This window comes from Chaetodon auriga, chromosome 11, assembly GCF_051107435.1.
Source record: "Chaetodon auriga isolate fChaAug3 chromosome 11, fChaAug3.hap1, whole genome shotgun sequence".
Lineage (NCBI taxonomy): Eukaryota > Metazoa > Chordata > Actinopteri > Chaetodontiformes > Chaetodontidae > Chaetodon > Chaetodon auriga.
The window spans coordinates 13,744,411-13,770,454 of record NC_135084.1 but is presented as its reverse complement, the minus strand read 5'-3'; the positions used below and the strand labels follow the sequence as shown (position 1 = coordinate 13,770,454).

Sequence of the window (26,044 nt, the reverse complement as noted above, 5' to 3'; positions counted from 1 at the left end):
AGAAAGAGGAGGGTGGGTGACAGGGGGTTTGTGTATGTGTGTGTGATTGGGGCGGTTGTAGAGATAGTGCCCAAGGGCAGTGTGAGTAGAAGGAGAGTGAGCAGAGAGAAGGTGAGGGAGTAAATCTGCTCCGTGGCTTCCCCCAGCGTCAGGTTTATATGTGTGCGAAGCGTGCAGTGTGCTTCCAGGGGTTTCCATGCTGTCACAAAGACCCCTGTGAGACCAGCTTATTTACCCTGCAGTAAAACCCGAGAGGGAGTATACCCTGCAGTAAAAGTGGAGAGGGGGCTCAGTGGAATTAGATTTAGGGCCGCCTCCGGCTCTCCGTTCTGTGTGTGCCGTCGGGGAAAACCCACTCCGCTGCTCTAATTCCGTTGTTCAAATTGAGTTATGTTGTGTTCAGAGTCAAGGGGGCAAAATGTGTCATATAACATGCAAACAAGTTTCAGAATAGTTTTTAATTAAAGAGAGAGGTATTACACTGTCCTCAGTTATTGGTTACATAGTGGCTTGTACAGTGACAGGATATTAATTTAGCATAAGTAAGCAGTTGTGCAATTAAGGGTTATTACATTTCACAATGCTATTGCAGAAGCACTTGCTTGACTGTACAAGATGCATTTTCACAGATGATTGCAAAATGTGCTTTTGTTTGTTCTTTCAACAATGATCATTTTCCAAGATCTGATGGAGAAAACATAGCAACAGGATCTCAAACAGAACATGAACTTGCACATAACAGAGGGTTACCTATCGCTGGAAACCAGCTGACCAGCAGTGAATGAAAAGATGTTGCATACACAGTACAGAGGCTGATGGCTCAGCAAAGCCACCCACATGGCAAAGGTACAGTACCGCATATGTCCTACCAACATGCTCCAAACAGTTTGGAAGATGTTCTCGGTAAGAGGTTGACATTCTGATCGCCTCTCCTCATGGAGAGTATTGCTTTGTTACATTCCACATTTTGATCATGTTCAAGTCATTCTGTCAAAGTCCAGGCTCAGACTTGTGTACTTTAGAGTCTGCATGCAATAAGAGAGCTGGTGCGTGTGTGTGTGTGTGTGTGTGTGTGTGTGTGTGTGTGTGTGTGTGTGTACAGCTAAAAGCAGCTAAAAGAACAAAGCTTACAAGCAGTTAGTACATCCAAAGGTTGAGGTTCAAACCAGCAGCTATAAATCATCTTTGATCTGGAGATGCAGCTCTGTTGCTTTGTACATCATATACATCTAAAGTGGCAAAATGGAAAGTTTGTAAACCTCATAATATTTTTTGCATTTTTGGCTGAGTTTGTATTAAAATAGCTATGGAATACAGATAAAGGATGTTGCCACATAACAAAAAGCACTGAAAAGCCCAGCAACGAATTAATGAAATTATATTTAAGTCAGTTTTGTACATTTTACAAAAGAATCTGAATATTTAATGCTCGTGCCTCGTCCAAGTTTTAGTAAAAGAGTTAATTGAAAATTTATGAATTCATCCAAACGTTTGTTATGTTCAGTCATTCTTTATCTGTACTACGATGTGCAAGGTGTGATTATGTGTAGTAAGACTTTCATTGTGATAGGGTTTTGTATAAAATGGGCCCACAAACAAAAAAAAAAGATTAACAGGCGGTGTGCAAACTTCACATTGTTTCTAAGATAGAATTTAACTAACTAAAAGATGAGATGTAATCCTCCTCTGGTGTGGATCAACCAAACATCCACCTCAGACCGCAAACAGACTGAAAGCTGCACATTCAATCTAACCTCTGCCGGCTGCTCTCAAATCAGTTTGTTGCTCTTCATCCCTGACCTCTTGTGACAAGCGGCTCAGGGTCAATGTGGAGCAAGCGGTGTGAGTCATTCCAAGGCACTTGATTCTTTTCATTTCCTTAGATGATGAACTGAAAAATCAATAGTGTTCTTTTGCTAATGCCCTTTTCTTCAGGGTACAAATGCACTTAATGAAATGATAACACAATGCTTAGCCAAATGATACTGAACTCATCAAGGTTACAAACAGATACTCCCTTTGGTATGATGATCCAAATGTACACTTGTGCACTTTGATGACATTAGTGACATTACTGCCAGATAAAAGATGTGGATATTACCAGATTTTAAATTCCATGCAAAGTGACTTACAACAAATGCAATTTGAGACTTACATGACATGGAGAAAAATAAATGAGACACATTGAAATAGTGACACAAAATAAAAATAAAAAATGCTAGAGACAGAAGGCAAATCACTAAGCCTGAAAAGGCAAAACAACCTCAGTGATCTAAATTTAATTGTCATATAATCACAGCACCGAGAGCACATACAAGGACAAAAAACAAAAAAACAAAAACAGGGTTGAAGTCATTGTAACTAAACAATAGGCCTCAACACAAAGTATCAAAACGGAGATACGTACAAGTTTCATAGCTAACTAAAATAACTACAACCAAAGAAGAAGGTACCACCAGTCAGTGCTGTGATGGACTCCACGTGGTTACCCAAACGCTGTCTGTGCTTTGCAGGTAGCTGACCTGGAGGTGGGAACATTCAAACTACTTTGTGGTCTCTGGGACTTTCCGGTTGCCACTGGTTGCCGTGAAGCTGTAAAATGCCCTGTAAAACCTCCAACCAGACTTTGTAGCAGAAGAGGTACTGTTCCTGAAACGAAAGAGACAAAGGGCACGTCTAGCTTTTGGGAACCGTCTTTTTTTTAAAGCTTGGACTTTGACCTTTAACCCTTCTGTTGGCACTGACCTTGGTTTGAATCATCCCATGCCGCTGAAGTCTCATTTCTTTTACGATGTCGCTCACATTAATCTGAAGACAGAGACAGATGGTTGTTAGGCACAATTAAAGCAAGTGAACTAGTCTATGATTGAATTTATTCCAAATGTCAATAATAAATTAACAAGATTAAGACTCTACAGCAGCTCTGTGAGGCTGTACTTAGGCACAATGGTGCTTTGAGCTAAATGCTAACAACAGCTGCTATGTCTGCTAATCTGCTGACATTTAGCAGGTATCATGTTTACCATGTTCACCATCTTAGTTCAGTGTGTTAGCATGCTAACATTTGCATGGCTAATACTGAGCTTTTGTGTTAGCACAGAACAGCTAAGGCTGATGGCAATGTCAGTTTTGTATGTATTTAAAATGTTGACCAGATGATGCCGCTAGACAAAAAGTCGAGAGATAACCCAATCTATCCAACAGCTATTGAGACATTTCAAGTCAGACATTTCAGAGGATCACCAAAATCACTAGGATTCATCCTCTGGGGGCCATCAGTATCTGTCCAAAATTTGATGGCAGTCCATCTCATAAGTGATGAGACTGTTATCCCTAGAGCCATGCTACTAGCATGGCTAAAAATACAAAAACTGTATGGTAAATGCATTGGTAAAGCTAACAAAATGGCTTCCACTCACAGGCAAATCATTCTCAATGAGGCTGAGGATAATGTCGGTGCAGATGAGAACTCCTGTGCGTCCGATGCCGGCGCTGCAGTGCACGGTGACTGGTCCCTTGTGGTGCAACGCCCTCAGGTAGCGGATGAAGCGAACCAATTGCTCGGAGCTGTGCGGCACGCCGTGGTCAGGCCAGTGTGTGAACTTCAGGTGACGGACAAAATGGGTCTCGCCAGTCTGGAATAACAATTTGAGTTGAGAGTTTAAGGATTGCTCCACTTCAAGCTGAAGCTGTTCACTGAGAGTGAACCATAACGTTAACACTAACATCAGACAGGCAGCTATTCCTCACAAATCACTCACTTCTGTCTCCACCATTCGGATGACCTTGATGTGGAAATACTCCAGGTGCTGTTGGTTCTCCAGGTGAAGCTGGTACCTGCCGGCGTCCAGAGGCATGCCCAGCCTCTCTGGCCAGTACTTGTGACATTTGATCCTTCCCCTTTCTACTTCCTGGGTCATCATGGCAACGACGTCAGACTTGCTTTCCCAGATCATCTGCCAGAAAGCCGGCACTGTGGAAGGCAGAGGGCCCTGGCAGGAGATGTAGAAGAACTCCTCATCACCAACCTGCATGCGGATGTAGCTGGCGTTGATGTAGTCCTGGTTGTCTCCAATGGCAACACGGGTTTTGTCATCTATGCCGGGAAAGACGCGGTGAAAAAAAACAGCCTTAACTGCATGAATTCATAATTGAAATAAACAAATTACATGTCCAGCATCATCTTTCCACAAACAGAACGACAGACATTCCTCATGTTTTTTGATGTTTGATAAATCCATTCATCTCTTGATCCTAAACAACAAACACTGCTTACCTTGTTGTTTTGCCAGAAGTACAAAATCTACGTGTACAGTAAATAAAGCCAAGTAAATAGCTCTGAGGTCTGGAGTCGTGCTCAACAAACCAGTGCTGTGAAGATGTTTGTTGATGATGAGAGGGGGTGATAGACCGAAGGCAATTAGGAATGTTTTCTGGGTTAGTCCCCCACCCTGTTTGTGAGGTCAAAAAAGCCACAGACTGGAAATCAGGCTTTCTAAATAAAATAGTTAAAGGCAATGGATCAGATCGGTAAATAACATGCTCTGTTTCTAGACTCTTTGCACAAACAGCAGTTGTGACAGGCTGCAGGCAACAAGGCATTTGGTGAGGTGCAGTGGTATTCCACTGGGGGTCACTGTCCTTTTCGTCACACTCATTCATGTCAGCTCTGACACTTTTCACCCGACACACTGTGGGCTGGAGAAGTAAACGCTCCTGTGTGTGTTTGTGTACATGAGTTTTTTCCAGCTTGGGTTCAGGTTATCCAGCTAGGTTTACATTAAAGACATTCCTGGTGATAAATGATTCTTCAGGATCATCAGCGTTAACCACAACTCAAGCAGTGCACAGCGGGGTGCAGACACACACACACACACACACACACACACACACACACTCTCTCTCTGTTTACCCCCTGTTATTCCAATTAATAACACAGCTTGCAATATTATGTTCTCCTGCTGCTGCTTCATTTATTAAAAATATAAATCCCAGATAATTACAAGGTTGGAACAAATGACATCTTCTTCATCATTACATACTTGGCTGACTCCAAGAAAATTACAAGTGCAGCACCAGTAAATTATTGATACTAATGTCGGAAATTATTTGTTGCGCAGACATTACTTAAGTGTTGTAAACAAATATCTCCACTCCTTTCAGTGAAGAACTTTCGGTCAGCTGAAACTGAGCACCTAAGAAAAAAGCTAACAGGCCCTCCTATAAATGCCAAGTGTGTGAGTATCCGGCCTTTACAAGCTTTAGCTCACCAATAAAAAACTCCAATAGGGGAACATAAATGAAGTACTGGGGTTTCTACACATAGAGAAAGTAAAAGTTTAGATTCTGAAAGTAAAAGTAAACAAAAGTCATCTTTCAGACTTACAAGGTAGGATGTCTCTGTAACGGTTCTTATCTCTGTTCTCGGGGGCTTTTCCCACCAAACAGTTGTCAGAGGGCTTCAGATGCTCCAGAGCCTGAAATGACAAAGAACAAGAGGAACATTTCATCACTTAAAACAGTGCGGCTGCATCACAGTGTGTCTGTACATAAAAAGAGTCTGAAACTGCAATGTTTTAATAATGACAGATGTGTTTGTGTGTGAGCGTTTGTTTTGCTGCTTCTCTTTTATATTATTCGTTATAATAACCTCGTTTGGATTGTTCTAATGTCAGGATCAAAATGGGAAAAGGCACATTAACCGATCAATGCATAGTTTTGTTTTGGCAATTTTACATTTATGGTTTACATGATTGGTAAATGTGTACATGATAACACCTACACACCATGAACTCTTTGATCAGTTCCTGCTGGTCCAGTTGATGCTGCAGAATCTGGATGAGAGCTTTGACCCTGGAGCCTGAATACTGGCTGGTCTTCGCGGGGCTAATGAGAGCTAAACTGGCCAGTTCCTCCTCTGATACTATGGGTGGGCCTGAGGAAAAGAGAAAAAGAGATGGACAAGGATTGCTTGTATTGCTCAGCAGTGATACAATTTTCACTCTGGCACATCGGCGCAAGAGCAGAGGAAAAGACACCTGTTTGGGGTGAAGTCATTTCCAGAGTGGTGGTGTCAAATACATCATCATCTTCTTCTTCGCTGCTCCAGCCGTCTGACTTGGTTTTCCGGATGTCTTTGCAGGACTGGTCCAAAAGTTTGGTCACAATTTGTTTCCTGGGGGAGTCAGGGGGCAGGGGTGAGACCAGACCATTTTTACTCTTCGGTAGGAGGGGATGAAATCATGCAAGGCTGAGCTTCCTTTCCCTGCGACTTTTCCACCTAAAATACAGTATAGACAAGAGGCTAAAATATCTGTATGCTTCTGCTGTACTTTAGGCTATAGAGTCTAGTGCGATACACTTCCTAATTGTTATAGTATTGTTTATTGGCCATAAGCAAGAGCATTTATCCCTGGGTGGTGTTTCATTCATTGCTCTATGCTGTCTCCTTGTGGTTAAGAGTGGAACACCAGCAGACCAAAACTAAAGAAGGAGCAGGAGGAGGAGGAGGAGATGGAGAAGGGGGAGAGGAGAGACCATAAGTAGATAATAGACAAGAGGAGAGTAGTTTGGGAGGTTACTACCTGTCAGAAGCTCCATGCAACATGTCAGTGACATTGAGGGAAGGGCAGCAAGCTTGATGAGAAGGGGTGCTGTTACAGCTCTCCTGTTCCACAGACAAGCAGCCAGAGGGGGCAACAGACAGGAGGAGCAAGATGTTAGTGGTCGATGTTAGTAAAGAGGTCAGGAGGGGTATGATTAGATTCAAACAGAGGTTTACATCAGAATTACTACACTGTAGTTCATGTGCTTGTGTGTGTGCTTGTTAAGGTACATGTTACCTCCTTCACTGTAGTCTCGTCTGTCACAACAGTCAGTCGTCGGGGCGGTGGAGGAGGTGGGGAGGTGAGGAAGACACCAGCTTCACTGACAACAGGGTCTGACATGGCCTCTGAAACATTGGACCAAGGCAAGTTGCTAATTTTCTTTGAATGCTGGCCATATAAAAGACACAGCATTTGTGTCTATAGTATGTTTTACATAGCTAAAAAATGTTATCAATGTATGGTTCTAATAAAGTATGAATATACAACATGACAATTTCTGCCAGATGCTGTCTCATTTTTTAATTGTTTTGGGATTTTACCAGATCAAACATCAAAGTGTCATGATAAAAGGATAGACAGCTGTCTGAGATCGTACCAGGGGGGCGCTCAACAGGCTTACTGAGCATGTCAGGTGAGGAACAGGCATCAGGGCTGGACACAGGAGCTGGCTGCTCGGCTAAAATAGCTTCAGTCTGGGCGGACATGTTGGGCGGTGTGGGTGACTCGGAGTAGGTCAGGGGTAAGATGTCTCTGCAGATGGTGAGCTGCACAGTGCCCTCCGCTTTACGCAGGATATCCACCACCTTATTGTGGCTCAGCCCAGACACAATCACACCGTTCACCTAGAACAAACACAGTGAGGGTCAGGGTTTTCCTCACTACGCGTGTATTAAAACAGACATGATGCATGATGGGTTACCTCTAACAAAATATCTCCAACTCTCAGCCGACCGTCCTGCTCAGCTACTCCACCAGAGCAGATTTCCTTCACTCTAAGCATGCTGCCATTGGTTCCCCCAACCAAAGCAAAGCCAAGGCCTCCTCCCTCTGGTTTTGTGAACTCCACTTGCATGATGCAACTCTGGATGGACCCCAGGAGAAAAAGAGGAGAAAGAAGTGAACTTGGAGGATCAGGGCACAGTTCTATTTACAGGGGCACTTTATATTCTGCAGAATAAAATGTCATTGTGTTGTTAATACATGAGTCAGGTGTACAGAATGCCTGACAGACACACACACACAGAAACACACACACACATGCAGACAGTGACCCCCCAGCAGAGAATGCATTTGCAGATTGACACACAGTAGACTCATGTTACAGTGTTGTTTCAACAGACACTTGAAAAGATGTACAGTTAAGAAAAAGAATAGGTAGAGCTGGGAAGAGGCGCCAAAATGAAGGGGTACAAAACAAAGAATGAGCTTTTGGACGAATACAATGAATATTTTCCGACACTTACATCGTGTTCCTGGGTGAGAGAGAGACATCTGAAATTTCCAGCAGTCCTACACACAGCTTCGACTGGAAAAACAAAATAATGTGTTAAACGCACATTGATGAAACCAGTTAAAGTGATGTAAAAGCTCAATAAGGGGAAACGTCAGGAGTTTGGCCTTAAGCTAACAATGGAAGTTCCCTTCTGTACCAGTTTCCATCCATGCGCCCATTTCCAGTCCATGAAATTTCTGTAACAGCCACAGAGACAAAAAAAGAACACACACCAACCTCCCACCTCTTCGGCCATTTTGAAAGAGAAGTGTTGATGGGTGCGACTCTTCTATGACAGCTGAACGAGGTCGGTCTTTTCAGACTGACCCTCTTCACTGTCCCTTACCGCTGCATGCACCATCACCAGGCAACTGAGCTACCTGTCCTGTAGACCACTGGCTGTATGGCACTGTGTGTGTGTGTGTGTGTGTGTGTGTGTGTGTGTGTGTGTGTGTGTGTGTGTGATGGCTACAGCCCTACAGTCCAATACACCAGTGGAGGGCTTGAGGCTTGCTAATTATTAATCCTGCTGTGGGAGCCCAGGATCTGTCTGTCAGCATTCAGATCACACACACACACACACACACACACACACGCACAGCTGCAAAGAGAGCTATCTTTCAGCACCGAGCTCCGGCTTCACGCAGACAAAGGAGCAACAAGCAAAAGGGTGAAAGGGAAAGAGTGATGGTGCTCAGAGAACATGTGAAAGTTTGGAGGAGGAAGAAATTAGGGAGCGAAAGAAAAAACTCACTGTCTTCAGTAGGAGAGTCTTTCTCTGGAGAGACAGGCTCTTCAAAACGAGCAAAGAACTTCCTGTCCCTTTTCCAGTCAAACAGACCTGCAAAAGAAAAACTTGTTTAGAAATGCACTACTAAATATTGTACAAGGGAACTTTTGTATCACAGATGCTAAATCTGAAGAAATTTCCTGTCTTCTCAGGACTCAGATTGCTTTCTGGTAATGATTGAACTTAAATTGTTCATTGTTCAGTTGAGCACAAACATATCTGGTTTCTAGGCAATCCATCAGTGCATATAACAACCCAACGATGCTGTTTATGTATCCTCGGGTTAACTCAAGCAGAAGAAACACTCCCATAAATCCTTCAGAGGCCCTTACCATTCCACTTAGCCTTGGGGGTCACAGGCTGGTCTTCTCTGTGACAGACACAAACAGTAGAGTCATTCAAAGACATAGAAACAAACACAGTGCAGTGACTATCTCTCCAGCCTTTCAGGGCACGTACCTGAGGATTTTAAGTTTAACTTTACGAGGTGCGATCTCACAGGCCTTGACTGCATCCTCCAGGGTCATTCCCAATGTGCACCTGCCGCAGATGTAGAGGATCTTGTCACTGGGTTGCACGCTGCCCTCCTCACTGGCTGGGGAGCCTGGCACCACCTCCAGACAGTAGATGCCCTGCCATTTGCTGCCGATGCCCCCTGTCAGCTTTATGCCTGTGGAGGAAACCCACATATATTAAATAAAATCAAATAATACTAGTGATGTGTCCTCAAAATGTGTGAAAATACGTGCAGTGCCCCACCCAGCTGTCCTGAGGCCGTCTTATAGAGAACTATGTCAGGTAGGCTGTCACAGGAAGGAGGGGCCACCAGGTTGGTAACTGCCCTCCCCAGGGTCATACTCAGCCTACGAGGAGATGACCTGAGAATTGTCATGGCAACATCATCTGCAACACTGGTAACATTATGCCCATTTACCTGGAAAAAAATGCCACAGAAGGAATTCATCAGGACATAGTCAAAACAAATAGTCCACAGCAGACATAATGTTTTTAAATGGGCAAGAATGTGTGTGTGTGTGTGTGTGTGTGTGTGTGTGTGTGTGTGTGTGTGTGTGCGTGTGTGTGTGTGTGTGTGTGTGTGTGTGTTTGTGCTGACTGTGATGAGCCGGTCTCCTGCTCTGAGCCGTCCATCTGCCTTGGCTGGGTTGTCCAGTATTTCCTGTATGTAGTAGCAGTTGTCCAGCTTGCTTCGCGTGATGGTGAACCCAAAGCTTCCGTTCCTGGACTTGGTCAGAACCACTGTCAGCTCAAACTCTTTAACCAATCCCTGAAAGGCAAGAAACAATGGCAATTTATTTAACAGCTACAGAAATTCTCCAAAAAAAAAGAATTGGAAAACATAAAGTGAGTAAAGAACGCAAAACATCACAAACTTGCCTTCCTTCGACTCTCTTCCTCCTCCTCATCCTCTTCATCATCATCATCATCCTTGTATTCCCTTTCTTTTTTCTCTGGTTCTTCCCTCAGCTGTATGTGGCTCTGGGCAGGAGGCACCAGCACTGCAGGGGGCAGCGTCGGGGCAGGTGGACTGGCACAGTGAGGCACCGAGGACATGACCTGGGCTGTGATGGGGGTCAGCGGTGGAGCAGGAGGCTGGGGTGGAGGCAACATAGGCCTACCGTTCTGGGAGATGACTTTGTAGTGACTTGGAAGAAGCCCCTGCTGGATAGGATGGTGCTTGGCTTTCGGTGGCTGGGTTGTGAGAGGCTGAGACGGGTGTGCCAGGGAGCAAGTGGTCAGGGTGTCAGATGAGAGATTGAGGGGCGAGATGGCGGTAGTGGGGATGTGAGGGCCGAGGTTTGGATTCTGAGAGCTGAAACTGGAGGAGCTGTTTGAGGTTTGAGACTGGAGGGCCGTGAGGTTGGTTGTCGGAGTGTGAGTGGGGAGTGTGGAGGGAAGGCTGTGAGGAGGGTCCAGTGTGGAGCTGATGGTCAGGTACTCCTCATCTGCCATGATGGTCAGTCCATTACCCATCAGGCAGTAGGTCATACTTCCATCTGCCTCCTCTCTGACTCCACTGCAGATAAACAAGCAGTACAAACTGTATACAGTGTACAATACTTCAAAAAAACTGCTGTATAGGTTGGACTTAAATACACAAATATGATAGAAAAACATAAACAAGTAAAATAAAATTGGAAACATACATTTTTAAAAATATTTTTTGCAGTTCCATATCAAGTTAAATTAATAATTCACTATTTGAAGACAAGCAGTAGGGACATAGCAACACCTGGCAGGCTTGAAGACAGGAATGATTGATATAAAGATTTTAATGTGATATGTAATAGTTTTCATGCATGTCTACATCTGACACGTTACCTGGCATACACACAGTTCGAAGCAGTCTTAGGGCAGACATCCATAAGCATCACAGTTGAGTTTGTTGTCGTAGCCACCTCCTCTTCCCCGTCCTTGTTCTTCTCCTTTGCTTCTCCTTCCTGTTGCTCCTCTGGTTTCCCAGCAGTTGGTTGTGACTCTGGTGGAGCCGGTGGAGAGCCAGAACGAGGTGAGGCAGGTGAGGTAGGTGATGCTGGGGAGGCAGGTGAGGCAGGTGAGGCTGGTGAGACTGGTGATGGAGGCGATGTGGGTGAGGTGGGCGACGGGGGTGAGCGAGGAGGAGATGGGGGTGGCTGGTTGGCCTGCACTTCACTGTCCAGACTCTCCTCTGTCTCCGAGAGCGCTGCAGCTGCAGGAGCTTCTGGGCTTTTTTCCTCTGTGTCGGTCACATCTTTCTCCTGGGTGGGGCCCTGCTTCTGGGCAGGTATTTTAACATCATATTGAAACTTAAGGAGCTGGCTGTAGTCCTCTCCTAGTCGGATGTCCAGCGACCGTGATCGAACCTCCCGGAAGAGTGCAGGACTCTACAGAGTCAGACAGGAGATAAGGCGGTCTGTAAGGATTACTGGGTCTAACTGGTGTTTTTATTCTGTATGTGTGTGTATCAGGTCTGCGTGTCAGCTCACCAGAGTGTTGTCATCTACATCATATGGTACTCCAGGACCTGGTCGGCAGATCAGTAGATGAACTTCAGATGGAGCTCCACGTAGCAGGAACAAAACCCTCTGAAACAACACAAAAAAAAACTGTGTGTTGGTGCAGGAGGGTATTGAGGGACTAGGAACAGTTTAAGAAAGATACAACTGTGCTAAATCTATCTAATTGTTATATGTTTAAATGCACCTGTGTGACTACACTCCTTGGCAGCACACAAAAGATTAAAAGACACATCAAATGCTATGACACAACCAGCTTGCTATTTTGAGTAGTATGAGATTAAAGGATTAGTGAACCAATGACGTAGTCAAGATCTTAAGAAAGAGCAGGGCCACTGGAGCCGCTCACACACTCACCAGCCTATTCATAAGACCAAAATCACCTACTGTACTGCTTTCGTGGACAAAGTTTAAACACTTTTAGACTGTAGTCAGCACCTTAAAGACCAGTCTGCTCTTTTAAGTTGTTTGACCATGTTGCACATCCACCTTTTTACATTGAAAACAAAACTACAGCCACAACAAAACCACTTAAATTCAACAAACAAGCCCTATCTATGAATATGGAAACTCACTTGTTTTTAATTCACTGGTATGAATATGTAAGGATTAGTAATCATTTTAAAGAGTCTCAAACCCTACCTGGTAAGAGAGATCCTTGAGAGGCTCTTTGTTGACTGACAGTATGATGTCCCCCTCTCGCAGGAGGCCACTCTCTAGCGCTGGCTGACCCGGGAAGAGACGTTTGATGCGGACCACGCTGCCACGGTCTGGCCCCGAGCGCAGTTGCGAGATATTAAAGCTGAAGCCGAGGCCAGACAAACTCTTCCTCAGCACCACCTCATGCGTGTTTTCTAGGAAAGAGGAGAGATGGAGGGGAATCTTGGAGCATTTATGTGCGTTGTGTAATCTTTAATTTGCAATGGGGCTGTGATTTGGATTATGATAAAAAAAAAACAAATGTCTATCAAACCCCCAGACACACATATCTTCATATCAGAGGCATTTATTTTCACAGAAATGTCTTCAATCACTTAAAAAGCAGACCCTTTTTCACATTTCTTTGGACCATTTCCAGTAAAGAAAGGAAGGCTTTGTAGAGATGAGGAACCGTCCCTTAAACTAAGCTGAACAGGCAGCTTCAAGGTTTCAGTGCATGCAGTCTCGGGGGGACCGAGGGAGCATCAGCTCTGGATGACTCTGACAGCAACCACAATGTAGCTGTCAGATGACTCACAGTCACCTCAGGGCCATGTGTGCAAGTATTTGTGTATGTGTGTGTGCCTTTTCTTTTTTTTTTTTCTTTCTTGAGTGTGTGCGCCCCTTCCTCTCCCCTCTCACCATCAGTCACAAAGCTGTAGTCCTTGGCTCGACCACTCAAGGTCGTTTCCATGGAGACTTCACTCCTGGGGGGTTGTGTAAGTGATGGACTATGGGCCAAAGGGGGGCAGGGTGAGTCAGGTCTGGGTTCCAGTATTACTGCGGGCTCCCTTTCCAACAGCAGGGTCACCACCTATGGGAAACCGATGCACATACACCCCTTTTATATGTTCAGTAGTTTACACTTCCACATGTACAGTATTTCCAGCTACTGTGCATTTTCATAATCAGCTTTAAATGGAGTGAATTGAAAAAGCTTCTCCTGATTATAGATTGGGTCAAAGGGTCTTAAGGGTCCAACAAATCCTTGCAACTTAATGATAAAAGTGTGCATTCCACAACATCTCATATGAGAGTATATGCTGATCTCTCTTCCCTTTATGGTTGAAGTTCAGGTAAGCAAAACTACTTCAAGAAGGTTAGGGAAGGACCGTCATCACAGCTGAAGGAAATCAACATTGACTGAGGACAGGAAATAGGACCTGAACCTCTGGTAACAATGACACTGGAACTAATCACATTGTTTAAAACAGTTTTTTTCTGGAGAGGAGATTCACATTGTACTGATATTAATGCCATTATATCAGCAGAAGAGAATGTTTGTGCGTAGTTGTGTTTTCCTGCAAGTGCATGTATGTGTGTGCATATGTGTGTGTGTGTGTGTATATACCTCCCCGGTCCTCTTCAGGCACTCAACAGCTTGATGGTGAGTCACGCCCCTCAGGTTAGACCCATCAACCTCCAGCAGTCTGTCACCTGTCATATGCACAAACACAAATCTCATCATCATTAGCAACGTCAATACATAAACGGTTTGAGTGTGTGTGTCTGTGGGTGTGTGTGTGCGTGCATGCTTGACGGGCATGTCAACAAATCTAAAAGTCGTTCCTGCCCACTGAAGCATGAGCTTAGCAGACACTGAAGCAGCACAGCCGCTCCAGTGGCACAGCCATATACACATAGCTGACATAATAAGAAACAATGTCAGTATAATCATAAAAAGCCTTAAGAGCAGCTTCTCTACTATCCTTCTACTACATTTTAACACCTTTCAACTTAAAGGGATCACCTTTCTTCCCTCCACATTCAGTTTTTTAACATTTTGTTGAAAGAAATAGAGAAATCTTTGTGCCCTTTTGTGATGATCACCCCCAAGCTAACAGAACGGCTGAGGTCTGTGACGGATGTGGCACATATTTCACAATATCATCATTATATCCTTTGATGATGTCTATTTGACGACTTGTCATGATGACTGTTCCTCAGAAACTGAGTGACCATCCGGCACCAAATCAAACTTTTGCCGAGCCCTATGTGTTTTTGGCAGCCACCTGATGACACACTGAAATGACAAAAACATTACCGATTTGAATGCGCCCGTCCTGCTCTGCCGCACCTCCAGGCACCAGACTCTTGATGTAGATGCCTCCATATCGCACATTGGTGTTTATTCCTCCCTATTAAAAAAAATAAATTATGACAAAAAAGGTATTAGTCAATGTCACAGGCCTCAAGTAACCCTGGAAATGTCAGTGACTCAGCATGTAGGGATCCAAGTTACTGTGCAGCATAGCTTGTTACCTATTGGCCTTTCCCATTTAGTCCTGTAAATTGGTTTTCCTGAGCTGATCTGTCACTAAGTTCTTGGCACATTTCACTTGGCTTTCAATATGTCAACACTGGAATGTGTCACACGAATTTCTACCTAGACACAGAAGTCTAGAGGCTTAGTTTGAAAATACACTGAGTTGCTAGTTTATTAGCTTAAACTGTTATTGATTCAAGTGCATGGTCATCGGGGAGGATGGCGTTTTAGGTGCTTTTAAATTGGGCAACACTAAAAACTACAAAAACAAAACAAAAAAAACCCTTCTGGAAAAACTGTAGTATCACATCTACAACACTTTCAACAAAAAAGTGAACACTAAAGGTAGTATTTATTACGGGAGTGTTGCATTTAAATTAATTTTAGCTAATTGTACCGAATAAACTGTCGACTGAATGTGTAAAGAAAAGGGACACAATCCACTCACAGCAACACTGATGCCAAGGCTACCACTGCTTTTCTTCAGCTCCACTATAAGCCTCTCCTCAGTTTTCAGACTTAAGATAGACGGGGATCTGGAGCACACATCCTGAAAAACACCAGAAAACTTTTAGTTTTAGAAAGAGAAAAATGAGGAAAGGATAGTGTTTTCAAGACTCTTCTCATGCAGGTGAATGACAGCACGTCAAGAGTTTCATCACATTAATCATTGCGCTTAATCCATTAAATACTTAGCACTGGCTGAACTCTTTCAACAGTTTTGAGTTCATGTTGACAATTTTGCATCCATGGAAACAAAGTCACTTATCTCTAACCTCTGTTAGCTGAGTGTTCTAACCTGGGCATCATGTATTCGCACCACAGGAATGTGAAGCCTCTTGCCCTGTTTTGGGGTTGCCATGTTGGACAGAGTCATGGCCTCCTCCAGTTCCTCCATGGCAGGACGGTACTCAATGCCACTCAGTGTGGTCTGTGACCCAAAGCCCCTCTCCAATGCCAGACCAAGAGTGCTTTGACTCAAGGAACTCTTACTGTCCTTCAGAGACTCTGATAGGAAAACAACCAAGTGGGATAAATATGAGTTGTATGAAGTGTCATAACTGAACATAGTAGTGGTTTGACAGTGAATTTTGAATATTTGCATGACTTTATGAACTTCTCAGACTGTGCATGCCGAGGAGAAAGCACTGAGCAGATCTTACGTTTCGGCTGGGACACAATCAGCTCCACCTCCTCAGGGCTGTTTTGTAAGATGGCAGCAGCATCACTGAATGTTACTCCTTCCAAACTAATCTTGTTCAGGGAGATGAGGCGTCCACCTGGAAAAAACAGCGAGTCACTGCAAAATTCTTGTTATAGGCTGTCATGTGCAACCCTATTTTGTCTCTAGGTGTGTTGCGTCGCATGTTAAGTAGTAAACTAGTGTCTGTATTGCCAGTTTCCATTGTCAGTGTTTCGTACCGGGTTTGATTCGTCCATCTTTGTCTGCAGGCCCATCAGGCACAATGGAAGCAATGAAGATCCCAAGGTCAAGTTTACCTGTATTATCCTCGCCTACGATTACAAAGCCTGAAATGGGACCAGAGAGGAAGTGGAGACAAAAGCCCCCTGTTAAAGAATCAGATATGAGGCAGTCTGCTCATTAATTTTACATCAAGTTCACAGCAAAGTCTGCTTCAATAAACTCACCAAAGCCCAGTTTAGGATCTTTCTTCAGGTTCACACAGACTATCTCTCTCTCTGGTGGGGTTCTGGTTGGTGTATCAACTGCAAAGCATGTGTTGTACATGTGGTAAAGGGGTCATTTATATGTTGTCTATACCTGGTTACCATGTTCAAAATCACAAGGACAGGTCAAAAGTCTAGCAAAGGGTTAGCTCACAAAAACAGACAAACACATTCAGATTTTCCAAATCACCTAAACTGTATGTTTTAGGACTGCGGAATAAGACCTGAACACATGGGGAAAAAAGTCTTGTTGTGACATGACAGTGTTAGCTGGAAACCCTAATTGTAACATACAGTTGAGTGACAACTTAAACAAAAAGTCTCAATAAATGGGAAGAGAAAGAAAATGCCTCCATACAGGGGGAGCAACGAGGACCAAAGCTGTTGAAGAGGCTCTTGGTGGCCAAACACCATGCTAAAAATGCTTAATGATGATACTTCCTTTGATCTGCCACCCCTTTGTATGTGTTCACAAAAATTATTCACCTCGTATAGAGGAGGAGGCGTCAGAGTCCTGCTTTTGAAGTGAGACACTGGACATCATTCTGGGAATCGGCTCTGGAGTGCTACGACACATGTGCACAGTTGTGTTACAAAGTTATTTCCTTCATTGTTCACAGCAAAAATGAAGGGTATGAATGTTTTTATCATCGAGGGCTACCTCCAACACTGTCGCTCTTTCACGTCCCTGAAGTCTCCTGTTTCGGGGAGCTCCTTGTTCAGGTCCCTGCTCATCTCTCTCCTCATCTCCCTCTGCTGGCGTAGCCGTGCCTCCAGCTTGGCAGTCAGGTCGTCACAGGACTTGGAGAGGGAGTCTTGACCAGGTGCCAGACCTACGTGGTTCAACATGCCCTCTGAGCAGGACATCCGCTTCAGGTTCAGGTTACGACTCCGGTAGACAGACATGTACTTATCCATGTTTTCATCTGGAGAAACAGAGGAGAATCATTTATTCTTTAATATTCTATAATCTATATCAGTATCGTCAAAGTTGAAAACAATGCATTCTCCAGAATTGCTAAAATATTCCCACCTGGTACCATGGTGTGGTTGAGTTGCCGTGACGTCATCTCGCTATGAAACTTGTGCTGTGCTGAGCAGAGGTTCAGCAGGTACTGTGCTATTTTTGAGCTTTCTGTTACAAAACTGTGCTTTTTCCCGCTGGGCCCACCACACTCTATGATGAGTTTACGCCGCTGAAAGACAGACACAAGACAGCATACATCTACTCTGAGCTTCATAATAAAGTAAGCTGTACAAAGTAATACCTTATATAGCAAAACTTGACTGAAATGGCTCTTTTTTTTTTACCCCAGTGGATATGGAATCAGTTTCCCTCCAGAGGAAGCGTCGGGTGACAGTCCGGCCGTGGTTTTTCATCTCATACACAATGATTCCTTTGGCACAGACCCCCAAAACCAACTCTCCCACCACTGGCCTTTTCTCTCTCCCCACACGGTGGAACATAACCCCATACTCAGGCAACTGCTGGGCAATCTGAGGGGTTCATATTTTATACATAGAATATGCATTAAATTTTAAATTGTAACATTTATTATTATTATTATTATTATTATTATTATTATTATTATTATTATTGACACTCATTCAGATTTACAGGAAATGCAGCAGTAGAGGTGTCAAATTAAAAGTAATAACAAGTGCACACAGGCTTATTACTTTCGCACAGTGCAAGGTGAAAAAATAACCAAAGAACAAAGCGAGCGTGTGTGCGTGGATGCATCAGTAGTCTGAACACCTTCAGGTACTCTGTTTCTGCCTCTTCAGGGAGCATCTGGGCATGACTTGCATGTAGTCTTGGCAACTCTTCCTTGACAGTGGGCAAGGCCAGCTTCTCTAGCATCCTCTTGGACACATAATGCTCTGGCTGGTAATAATTCTTACCATACAGCTAAAAAAGACACACAAAACAACAGTGTGGCTATGACACACACTGAAAGATGATGCTGGAATTTAAAGATGTGAGGGGAACATTTTGTGTCCTCTGTACCTCTGGCATGTAATCCCCAAACTCAGCCTGCAGAGCAAGAGCAACCAGAAACAAGCCCGTCTCCTCATTACAGTAAAGTCTGTCCTCCAAGATATCCTTCCGCAGCTGCAAGTAGTACTGGTGACGAGTCAGTCTGTGCCTAGGAAACAGGAAAAAAATGATCAAGTAAAAAGCAGAAATGTTTTTTGAACTATGTGTTTCTAGAAATAAATTAACCACAGGAAAACACCAGTGCTGTACTCACAAAATGAAGGAGATATCATCAACAAAATATTTGACTCGAAGAAACACTAAAAAGGAGGATATGTGCCCTTTTTTCCAACTGTCAGGCGCAACTTTGGAGATTTTTGTTTCATGCTCCAAAAAGAAATATTCATCATCTGCAGAATGACAAAGAAAAGCCCATTTAACTTCAGACTTCTGAAGTGACTGAAACAACAAACCAGACATAAAGAAAAGAAATTAACGGATAGATGAGGTCCAATACAATATGTCCTCTTACCATCAAGGAAGGCAAGACCAAAGTAGAAGTGCTCCACCAGGTTTGCATGAGCCACCACCATATCAAACACATCTCTAGCTTTGGACTTAATGTCACAGCGAACCACCACGTACTGTCCATTAGGCAGCACCACAGTCACTTCTCTCTGAGACGAGCAAGAGCGTCCCTTTCTGGACTGTGGTGGACACACACAAACAAACAGAGACACACAAGGACATAAAGAAATGTGCAGACACACTCACACACATGCACATCGATATACAAATACTGTACATGCAATTATGCAAACAGACATTTGAGATGCAAGAAAGGACAAGTTCAAACAGAGTGAAAAAAGCAGCAGTTTGCGTTAAAGTTGATCATGATGAGATGAGCAGAAATTTACCACAATAGATCCTGGAAGCTCGAGAACAATTTGTTGTTCATCTGGCATTCTGACGAATTCAGGACCCAAAGCCTGACAAAACAAATATTTTATGATATAAATAAGCAGCAACACATCCGACAGGCTTTGTCCTTCTCTAAACGCTCTGCTGTCTGGTCTTCTCATCTGCACTAATTCCTCCACAGCTCATTAAAATACTGCATGCCAGTATGATGCTGGTAAAAGCTGCTTATAGTACAGATCCACCGCATATATTTTTAGTTTATGCTCTACAAAAACATTTCTGTTGCATTTATGCCACTGAAAATTAAAAATATATATATCTTACCTTAGCTTTCCTCTGGCTCAGGCTGAGTGAGGACTCACTGAAGGTGATGGAAGGACTGTGGGATCTGCCTGATGTTTTGGGAGAGATGTCGTGATGGGGGCTCCTACCAAGCCAGCTGCAGTTGCTGTCCCTGTGACGAACCCCACGAGGGAGTCTGAGGGGAGAGAGCGGAGTGGGGGTTGCAGGAAGGACGGATTGTGTAATCGTTGTGCAGACAAGTTGGAAAAGTCAAACTCTGAGACAATGTCATGTCCCCTCAAAGCCACTACAGACAATGTGGAAGCATGAAAGGCAAAGCGGATGGATTTATTTGTGTTGACGTGCACACACAGAGCGCTCTGATAGTTGAGGAATCTTCTTGTAACTACAGTATTAGTGGTGATGGTGTGTAAGCATGCATGCATATGGTACAAACCTGTCTAAAGAGGATTGGTACAACGGTGTGGGAGAGCTCCTTGGTCTTTGCCTCCAAGGTCTCTGAGGTAAACTCCCTGGAAAGCAGGCATACAATAAGTACATTTTACTGCTGAAACACACATTAACAAGAGGTTATTGATGAAAACTATGAGTTAGGAGTTTTGTCAGGTGGACGCAAGACAAATACATTTGACAGCAGTTAAGTTTTCCTTCTTTCTACCATTCTGTGTCTTGTTTTCAGTGTTGGTTTCACACATGTACCTGACTTTGAGTCAGAGTCCGTTGAGTATCTTCTCCCTTCAGCACTCCCGTCGCTGATGTCTGAAAAAGGCCCTCTCTTTCCTGTCAGCCAGGTGAGAGATGAAAGATGACGGCGATGTTTGATTTCTGTCCATCCCTGTGCTGCCCAGAGGCACTGAGATGTTTGGCCAGAACTGAGGCTAGCACAGGGTTTAGCCTGGAGTGTCCACACTCTGATTATTAGCTCTCGCAGGACCCTAATCCTGGACCGTTAAGATTTTAATCCTGTTTACCTCTACACAATCTTAGGTCAAAAGAGCAATGACTACAACTACGTTCTGTAATATGCAGAGCAAAACACATATTTTAAGTTGCATGTTGCAAAAAATAAGGCTACAAATATCTTTCTCTGAGTATTGTTCGTACCAGAACATAGTAACTCTGATTCAGTGATCCCTAATTTGTATCATCTCTTAAGTGCCAACCAAAATCCAGAGGCACACATGACCTAAACTGTAAAGCAGGTTGTGAAAAATGGACATTCAAATAAGTTGCATTCTTTTCAAAACATACTGATATACAGTGAGGTAACCAAAGATCTGCTTGGTGGTCACTCTAGAAGATCTCCAGTGTTACGCAATCAAAGATTTCAGCTCAGCTTTCTACTCTCTTATGTGATGCCTCGGACTCTAACATGCATGCTCACCATGAAGTCTCTCTCTGATCATCTGGCTCCTGCCGCTCAAAGGGACGTTACTGTCTGGCAGAGAGCCGTGATCCATCTGGAGGAAAAGAAATCACTACTATTTACAATCATTTTCATTTTTTTTTCACTGTGTGGATTATTATGCAGTACGCCTTTAAATCCTGTTACTCAGCGGTCTGCAAAGAAGGCGAAGTGCTTACAGACGGGAACATACTGTAGGTGGCTATCCAGACTCACTGATTCATGAAAAACCTCCTCCACCAGCTGTCTGATGACTTTGGCGGGCGGCGGCAGGGTGGAGGCTTTATGATGAGATTCGCAGGCTTCCAGGATGGAGTTGAGATTTGCCCTGCGGTGGGCCAGGTCCTCACACATGCTGAGGAGGAGGCTGTTTAGATGGTCACTCAACTGGACTGGCTGAGAGGAATGAGAATGGAAAATCATTATAATAATAAAGGGGTGGGACTGTGATGGCACTGAATTAATAATGACAGCTTTGTATCAGGGGTTCCCACCTGATTTTGAGGTAGGTGAAAATCAACTGACCAGTAGAGAGTCATACCCAGTGAATACACCAGCATCTGCACAACAAAATGAATGAATTAATGACAAGACAGATTACTGCCATAATGAGAAAATAATACATTAACTTTTACTTACATGTATTACTTGTATTTGTGCTTAATCATATGTTGATGTCTTTTCAATAATAATTTGTACTGAACACTTGCACCATAGCGAAAATCCTAAGATGAGCATCAGTAGTTAACATTGTGCTTTGATATGAGCAGAAATCATATTAACTATGTGTGTGATCAGACTGTCTGACTGTGTATTGGTTGAGAACACAGCACATGTTTTATATTACACAAGATGTGACATTTCCTGCAGCTTTTATAGGCAAATTTCTCAAACATATATGTGCATCTATATGTGGGTTATATAAATGGCATTTATGGAGGTAGATTACTTAAATGTGTGTGAGACAAGCGTGACTATGTTGGATAACTTTCCTGTCTATTCAAACATTTTAGTTAGAGTCCATTCTACTCCAATGGTGATAAATCTCTCTGAAGTGCAGAATTCAGGGCAGAGGTTCCCATTCTCCACCACTAGATGGCGTGCTTACACTTCAGTCGTCCTTCAGCTCTGAGATTTTAAGCTCCAAGGAAAAAGACACATCAGCATTATGACAGTGGGATGTGACAACCATTTAGAGTTACTGATAAAAACTCTCTCTCTAGTGTTTGGCAAGTCTGCCATCAACTTCCACATGAGCTATCAGGACAGGTATGAGGATGTGTGCACTGACCCTCTCTATGGCAGGTTTGGTTGAGCTGGCACGGCCCTGCAGCATCTCTGGAGCAGTGAAAGTGGATACCTCATCTGATAGGCCACAGTTCTTAAATGCTAAGGTACCAGTGGCTGACAGCAGCAAGGAGGTGGGGCTTATGATATTACACATATTGTTGTGACCTGGAAAAAAAAGTAGGAAGTCCATTATATTTATGATTCTGCTGGTGCAGTTGTACGCTAAAGTCACACTGAGTGAACCAGAAATACTGCACAAATAAATTCAAGCGTTTATGCTGCATTTATATTACAGCAACACAATGCTATGGTCATAGCATTAAGGTATGATGTGTGTGAGACTATTAGAAGAGGAGGATAGCTAAAACGCTTTACCCTTATAGGAGACATCCACTAAAGACTCTGCAGTGCCCAGCAGCAGGGACCAGACCTCTTCCTCCAGCAGAGGTCCCCCTCGAGCCTCCAGTACTTCAGCTAATGTGACAAATGTGCTGCTCATCCTGCACACATTCCAAGCACGCACCTGAGGACGTAACGCACACACAGTGCACACACACATGCATACAAGACACACACGTGCACACACGCAGATCATCACTTATTAGAGCCTCTGTTCAAGGTGATAGTCTGAACAGAGTTTTTTTTTTCTGTCTCCAAATGAAAACATCAGGAGTTTAATGACTGCCTTGCAGGTCTGTTAAATTAAGCTCTACATAGAGCTGCAATTCTCTGCTGGGTGTCAAGCTTGTCAGCCCCTCATCACACTCACTACACATTTCTGCATCATCTGTACATCTCTCCGGCACTTTATCACTGTTGTTGACACAGTCTGTCAACAGTATTTTGTCTTCGGAGACTGTTATGAGAGATAGTTCTGAGAAAAAGACAGTCCTGTGCACTGCACTCTGATTAGATCATCTTAGTCCATTAGTCTCACTGCCTCTCGCTCTCTCTGCTCCTCCCATTTTGTAATAGGCTTTCTTCTGAGGGCAGATCTGAGGGAGCTGTGCTTTTGGCACCAAAGCAACTGTGTCATGATCCCATGTTCGGTTGTTGTCACATACTGCTATTACCTCCACAGCTATATACAGCTGAGAAGCTGTGTGTGGGGAGGGTAGAAACCTGAGCCGCCAGAGAGAAGATGCTACAGGAATCTCAAAACAAGCTTTCTAACTTTGAACATTCAGATTTTTGCTATGCATCATTTATATAACATGTATAATACACATCATATTGACTATATTATACATTTAGTTTGGTCTTTTAACAATGTGACAAATGTAGTTTATATGAAAGGACATTGGATGAGGTAGATGCGTACATTCCAACTGAACCAGTCCCACAGTAGGATATTTATCTCATTCAGATCAATGCTCTCTGAGAATGAACCGTGTTTTCCAAAAAACTGTATTTTTGTCTAAAAGAACTGAAATTCGCATTTCAGGCCAACTGCAAAAACTAGCATGAACATTTCCATTAGCAGCTGTCGCAAAGGGCAGCAATACCTCCAACACATCGATGCTTAAAAAGTCTGCAAAACCTTTTACTGCATGTCCAAACTCAGGCAAATAAAGTTAGGAGGACATGGGAATAACACTGTGACTGTGCTGTGAAACCCAAACATCGTGTCTTTTTTCTTAAATTCCACTGGATCTATTTTTTTCTATTGTGATGGTTCCTCCAAATATTCCTGAGCACTAATACAATAGGCCACTCACAGCCAACCGCATAGTGTACTAAACGCAGCAACATACTTCCACTGACACACACCAGCCCAGTTACTTCAGGCCTGATTAAATCCTTCACTTAAACAGAACTTATCCTCGGCTTGTGACACCCAGACTGCTGACAAGGAAAGTCATACAAGATTAAGTGTGTGGCAAACAAAATGAAAACACCAATGAAGCTGTGGAGTTTTGGGGCTTCCTTAAACTCCATCAGGCCATTTAATCCAGTGATTAAACCATTGCTGTGAGACAAAAAAAAAAATCATTCTACTGTATCCCTGCACACTGGTTTGCTTTCATGATACAGAAAGGATAGAAAAAGAAAGTAGGAACCCTGCCAGGTGCTCCCACCTATCCACTCTTGTGCAAAACTTCAGCAGCTGTTCTCCCTCAAATCAGTCTGTCTACAGGTGTAAGGCCACTGGAACACAGAAGCTTGGCTATATCGATGCCAGACTGTCATGGTTCACTGGATTTCTGGGCAGAAATTAAAAAAATGCGAAGGAGCTGTGTTGTGCATATGACAGCATGGCCATTACCTCTACATTTGGACTGACCGATTGGCTGGATCAAGTCTGACCTCTCCTGCTTTCTGTCACCATCATCATCATCATCATCATCATCATCAAAGTTCCTGTTGCAGCATCTGCATTCCCTATAACTACAACCTTTGCAACTTCATCATTAAAATTGAATTATAGAGCATAAAGAAAGCCATTTAAAAGATCTCTCGTGCAATCGCAGGATGACTTTTGCTGTCTTGAACCAACTCTTTTTCACATCTAATAATCTGATGCATGTCCATTTTACACACCAGTTGACATGGCATACCTATTTTTTTTTTCTCCTTGGCTCACTGGGAGTAAAAGCATCTTCATCCTGCTATTCATTAGGCTTGGACTAAAATGCAGAGCACGCCAGGATTTGAATGAACCAGTCAACAACTAGTCTTATTATCCTGTTAGAGACAAAACCAGCTTCCTGATCCATGGAGCAGACAGCCACATGACACAGACAGAGACAGAGGAGAAGCTGTGCTGGATTCTTGGAAATTTGGGACAGCATGCTTCTTCAGGATCTAGGTCTCTTCTTTCTCACTACAGCACAAAGTGACAACACATTCCCACATTCATGTACCACCAAAAGTATGATAGTATGAACAATAAGGCCACTTATGGCCAGAGTCTGATTTATATAACTACAACATAAGTGAGCCTCAAACAGACAACAGATTTCACCAAGATGATTTTTGTCGACACAGGCCTGAATATGAAGGCTTTACTATGCAGTTTATGACCCTTAAAGGTAAATCACAGCACAGTGCTGTGAATGTTTAGCTAGGGTTAGTACCTGGAGTGAAATCATCTGAAATTCTGTTCTTGGTTAATGAACAGAATCTAAACACGAACACCTCAATTCACCAAATCGTCAAACAGCACTGCAAGAAGGAGGAAGATGGTAAAGGACAGCTCGGAAACATTACCTGGTACCATATGTAACCTATGTCAGCGGTCTGATCCTGTGTGTTATCTTCACTGCTCCCACCACGGATCCAAAATAATCCTTGTGATCATCGCATTGCTGCTTTGACGTCCTCTGGGTAAAGGCTGCTCCGCTCTGGCAGGTAATTCATCAATGACATTAACTATACATGCATGGTGCCCCATTCGTGTGCTCCGTCGCCCCCGGCACCACGCTGAAGATCTGAAACTTTTTACTGTAATTGGCGCTATTCTTAGCGTCTCGTCTTTAAACACTTAATTGGATTAGCCTCGCGGTTTGACAGCGACAGGTCAGAGCCACCAATAGCGGGTTGCGTGAGATCAGATAGACCGATTTAACTAATCCGTCTGACGCCC

General features: G+C 43.6%; 1 protein-coding gene across 2 annotated transcripts; it reads right to left on the bottom strand.

The window, feature by feature from the left end:
- Nucleotides 1-443: 443 nt before the first annotated feature.
- Nucleotides 444-26,044, bottom strand: ptpn20 (protein tyrosine phosphatase non-receptor type 20). 2 transcript variants are annotated; one of them, XM_076743287.1, is made up of 47 exons: nucleotides 25,669-26,035; nucleotides 22,834-22,981; nucleotides 22,460-22,623; nucleotides 21,663-21,728; nucleotides 21,385-21,564; nucleotides 21,148-21,223; nucleotides 20,463-20,543; nucleotides 20,200-20,275; nucleotides 19,785-19,938; nucleotides 19,457-19,528; nucleotides 19,072-19,246; nucleotides 18,814-18,949; nucleotides 18,570-18,708; nucleotides 18,318-18,470; nucleotides 17,870-18,055; nucleotides 17,592-17,754; nucleotides 17,220-17,484; nucleotides 17,045-17,124; nucleotides 16,520-16,597; nucleotides 16,292-16,399; nucleotides 16,033-16,149; nucleotides 15,669-15,877; nucleotides 15,318-15,419; nucleotides 14,648-14,741; nucleotides 13,955-14,040; nucleotides 13,246-13,417; nucleotides 12,547-12,758; nucleotides 11,875-11,973; nucleotides 11,231-11,772; nucleotides 10,286-10,925; nucleotides 10,005-10,175; nucleotides 9,650-9,824; nucleotides 9,350-9,560; nucleotides 9,223-9,260; nucleotides 8,855-8,941; nucleotides 8,072-8,133; nucleotides 7,528-7,689; nucleotides 7,204-7,450; nucleotides 6,843-6,952; nucleotides 6,585-6,667; nucleotides 6,039-6,175; nucleotides 5,787-5,935; nucleotides 5,387-5,477; nucleotides 3,762-4,096; nucleotides 3,420-3,635; nucleotides 2,746-2,808; nucleotides 444-2,649 (listed from the first exon to the last, which is right to left on the bottom strand). In XM_076743287.1, exons 2-47 carry the CDS (start codon nucleotides 22,955-22,957, stop codon nucleotides 2,539-2,541), a joined length of 7,197 nt encoding a protein of 2,398 aa, XP_076599402.1. In that variant the 5' UTR covers nucleotides 22,958-22,981; nucleotides 25,669-26,035; the 3' UTR covers nucleotides 444-2,538. The 2 variants fall into 2 exon arrangements, with proteins under 2 accessions (XP_076599402.1, XP_076599403.1); XM_076743288.1 differs by lacking the exons at nucleotides 444-2,649; nucleotides 2,746-2,808; nucleotides 3,420-3,635; ... (1 more) ...; nucleotides 5,387-5,477; nucleotides 5,787-5,935 and having other exon boundaries at nucleotides 6,064-6,280; nucleotides 25,669-26,044.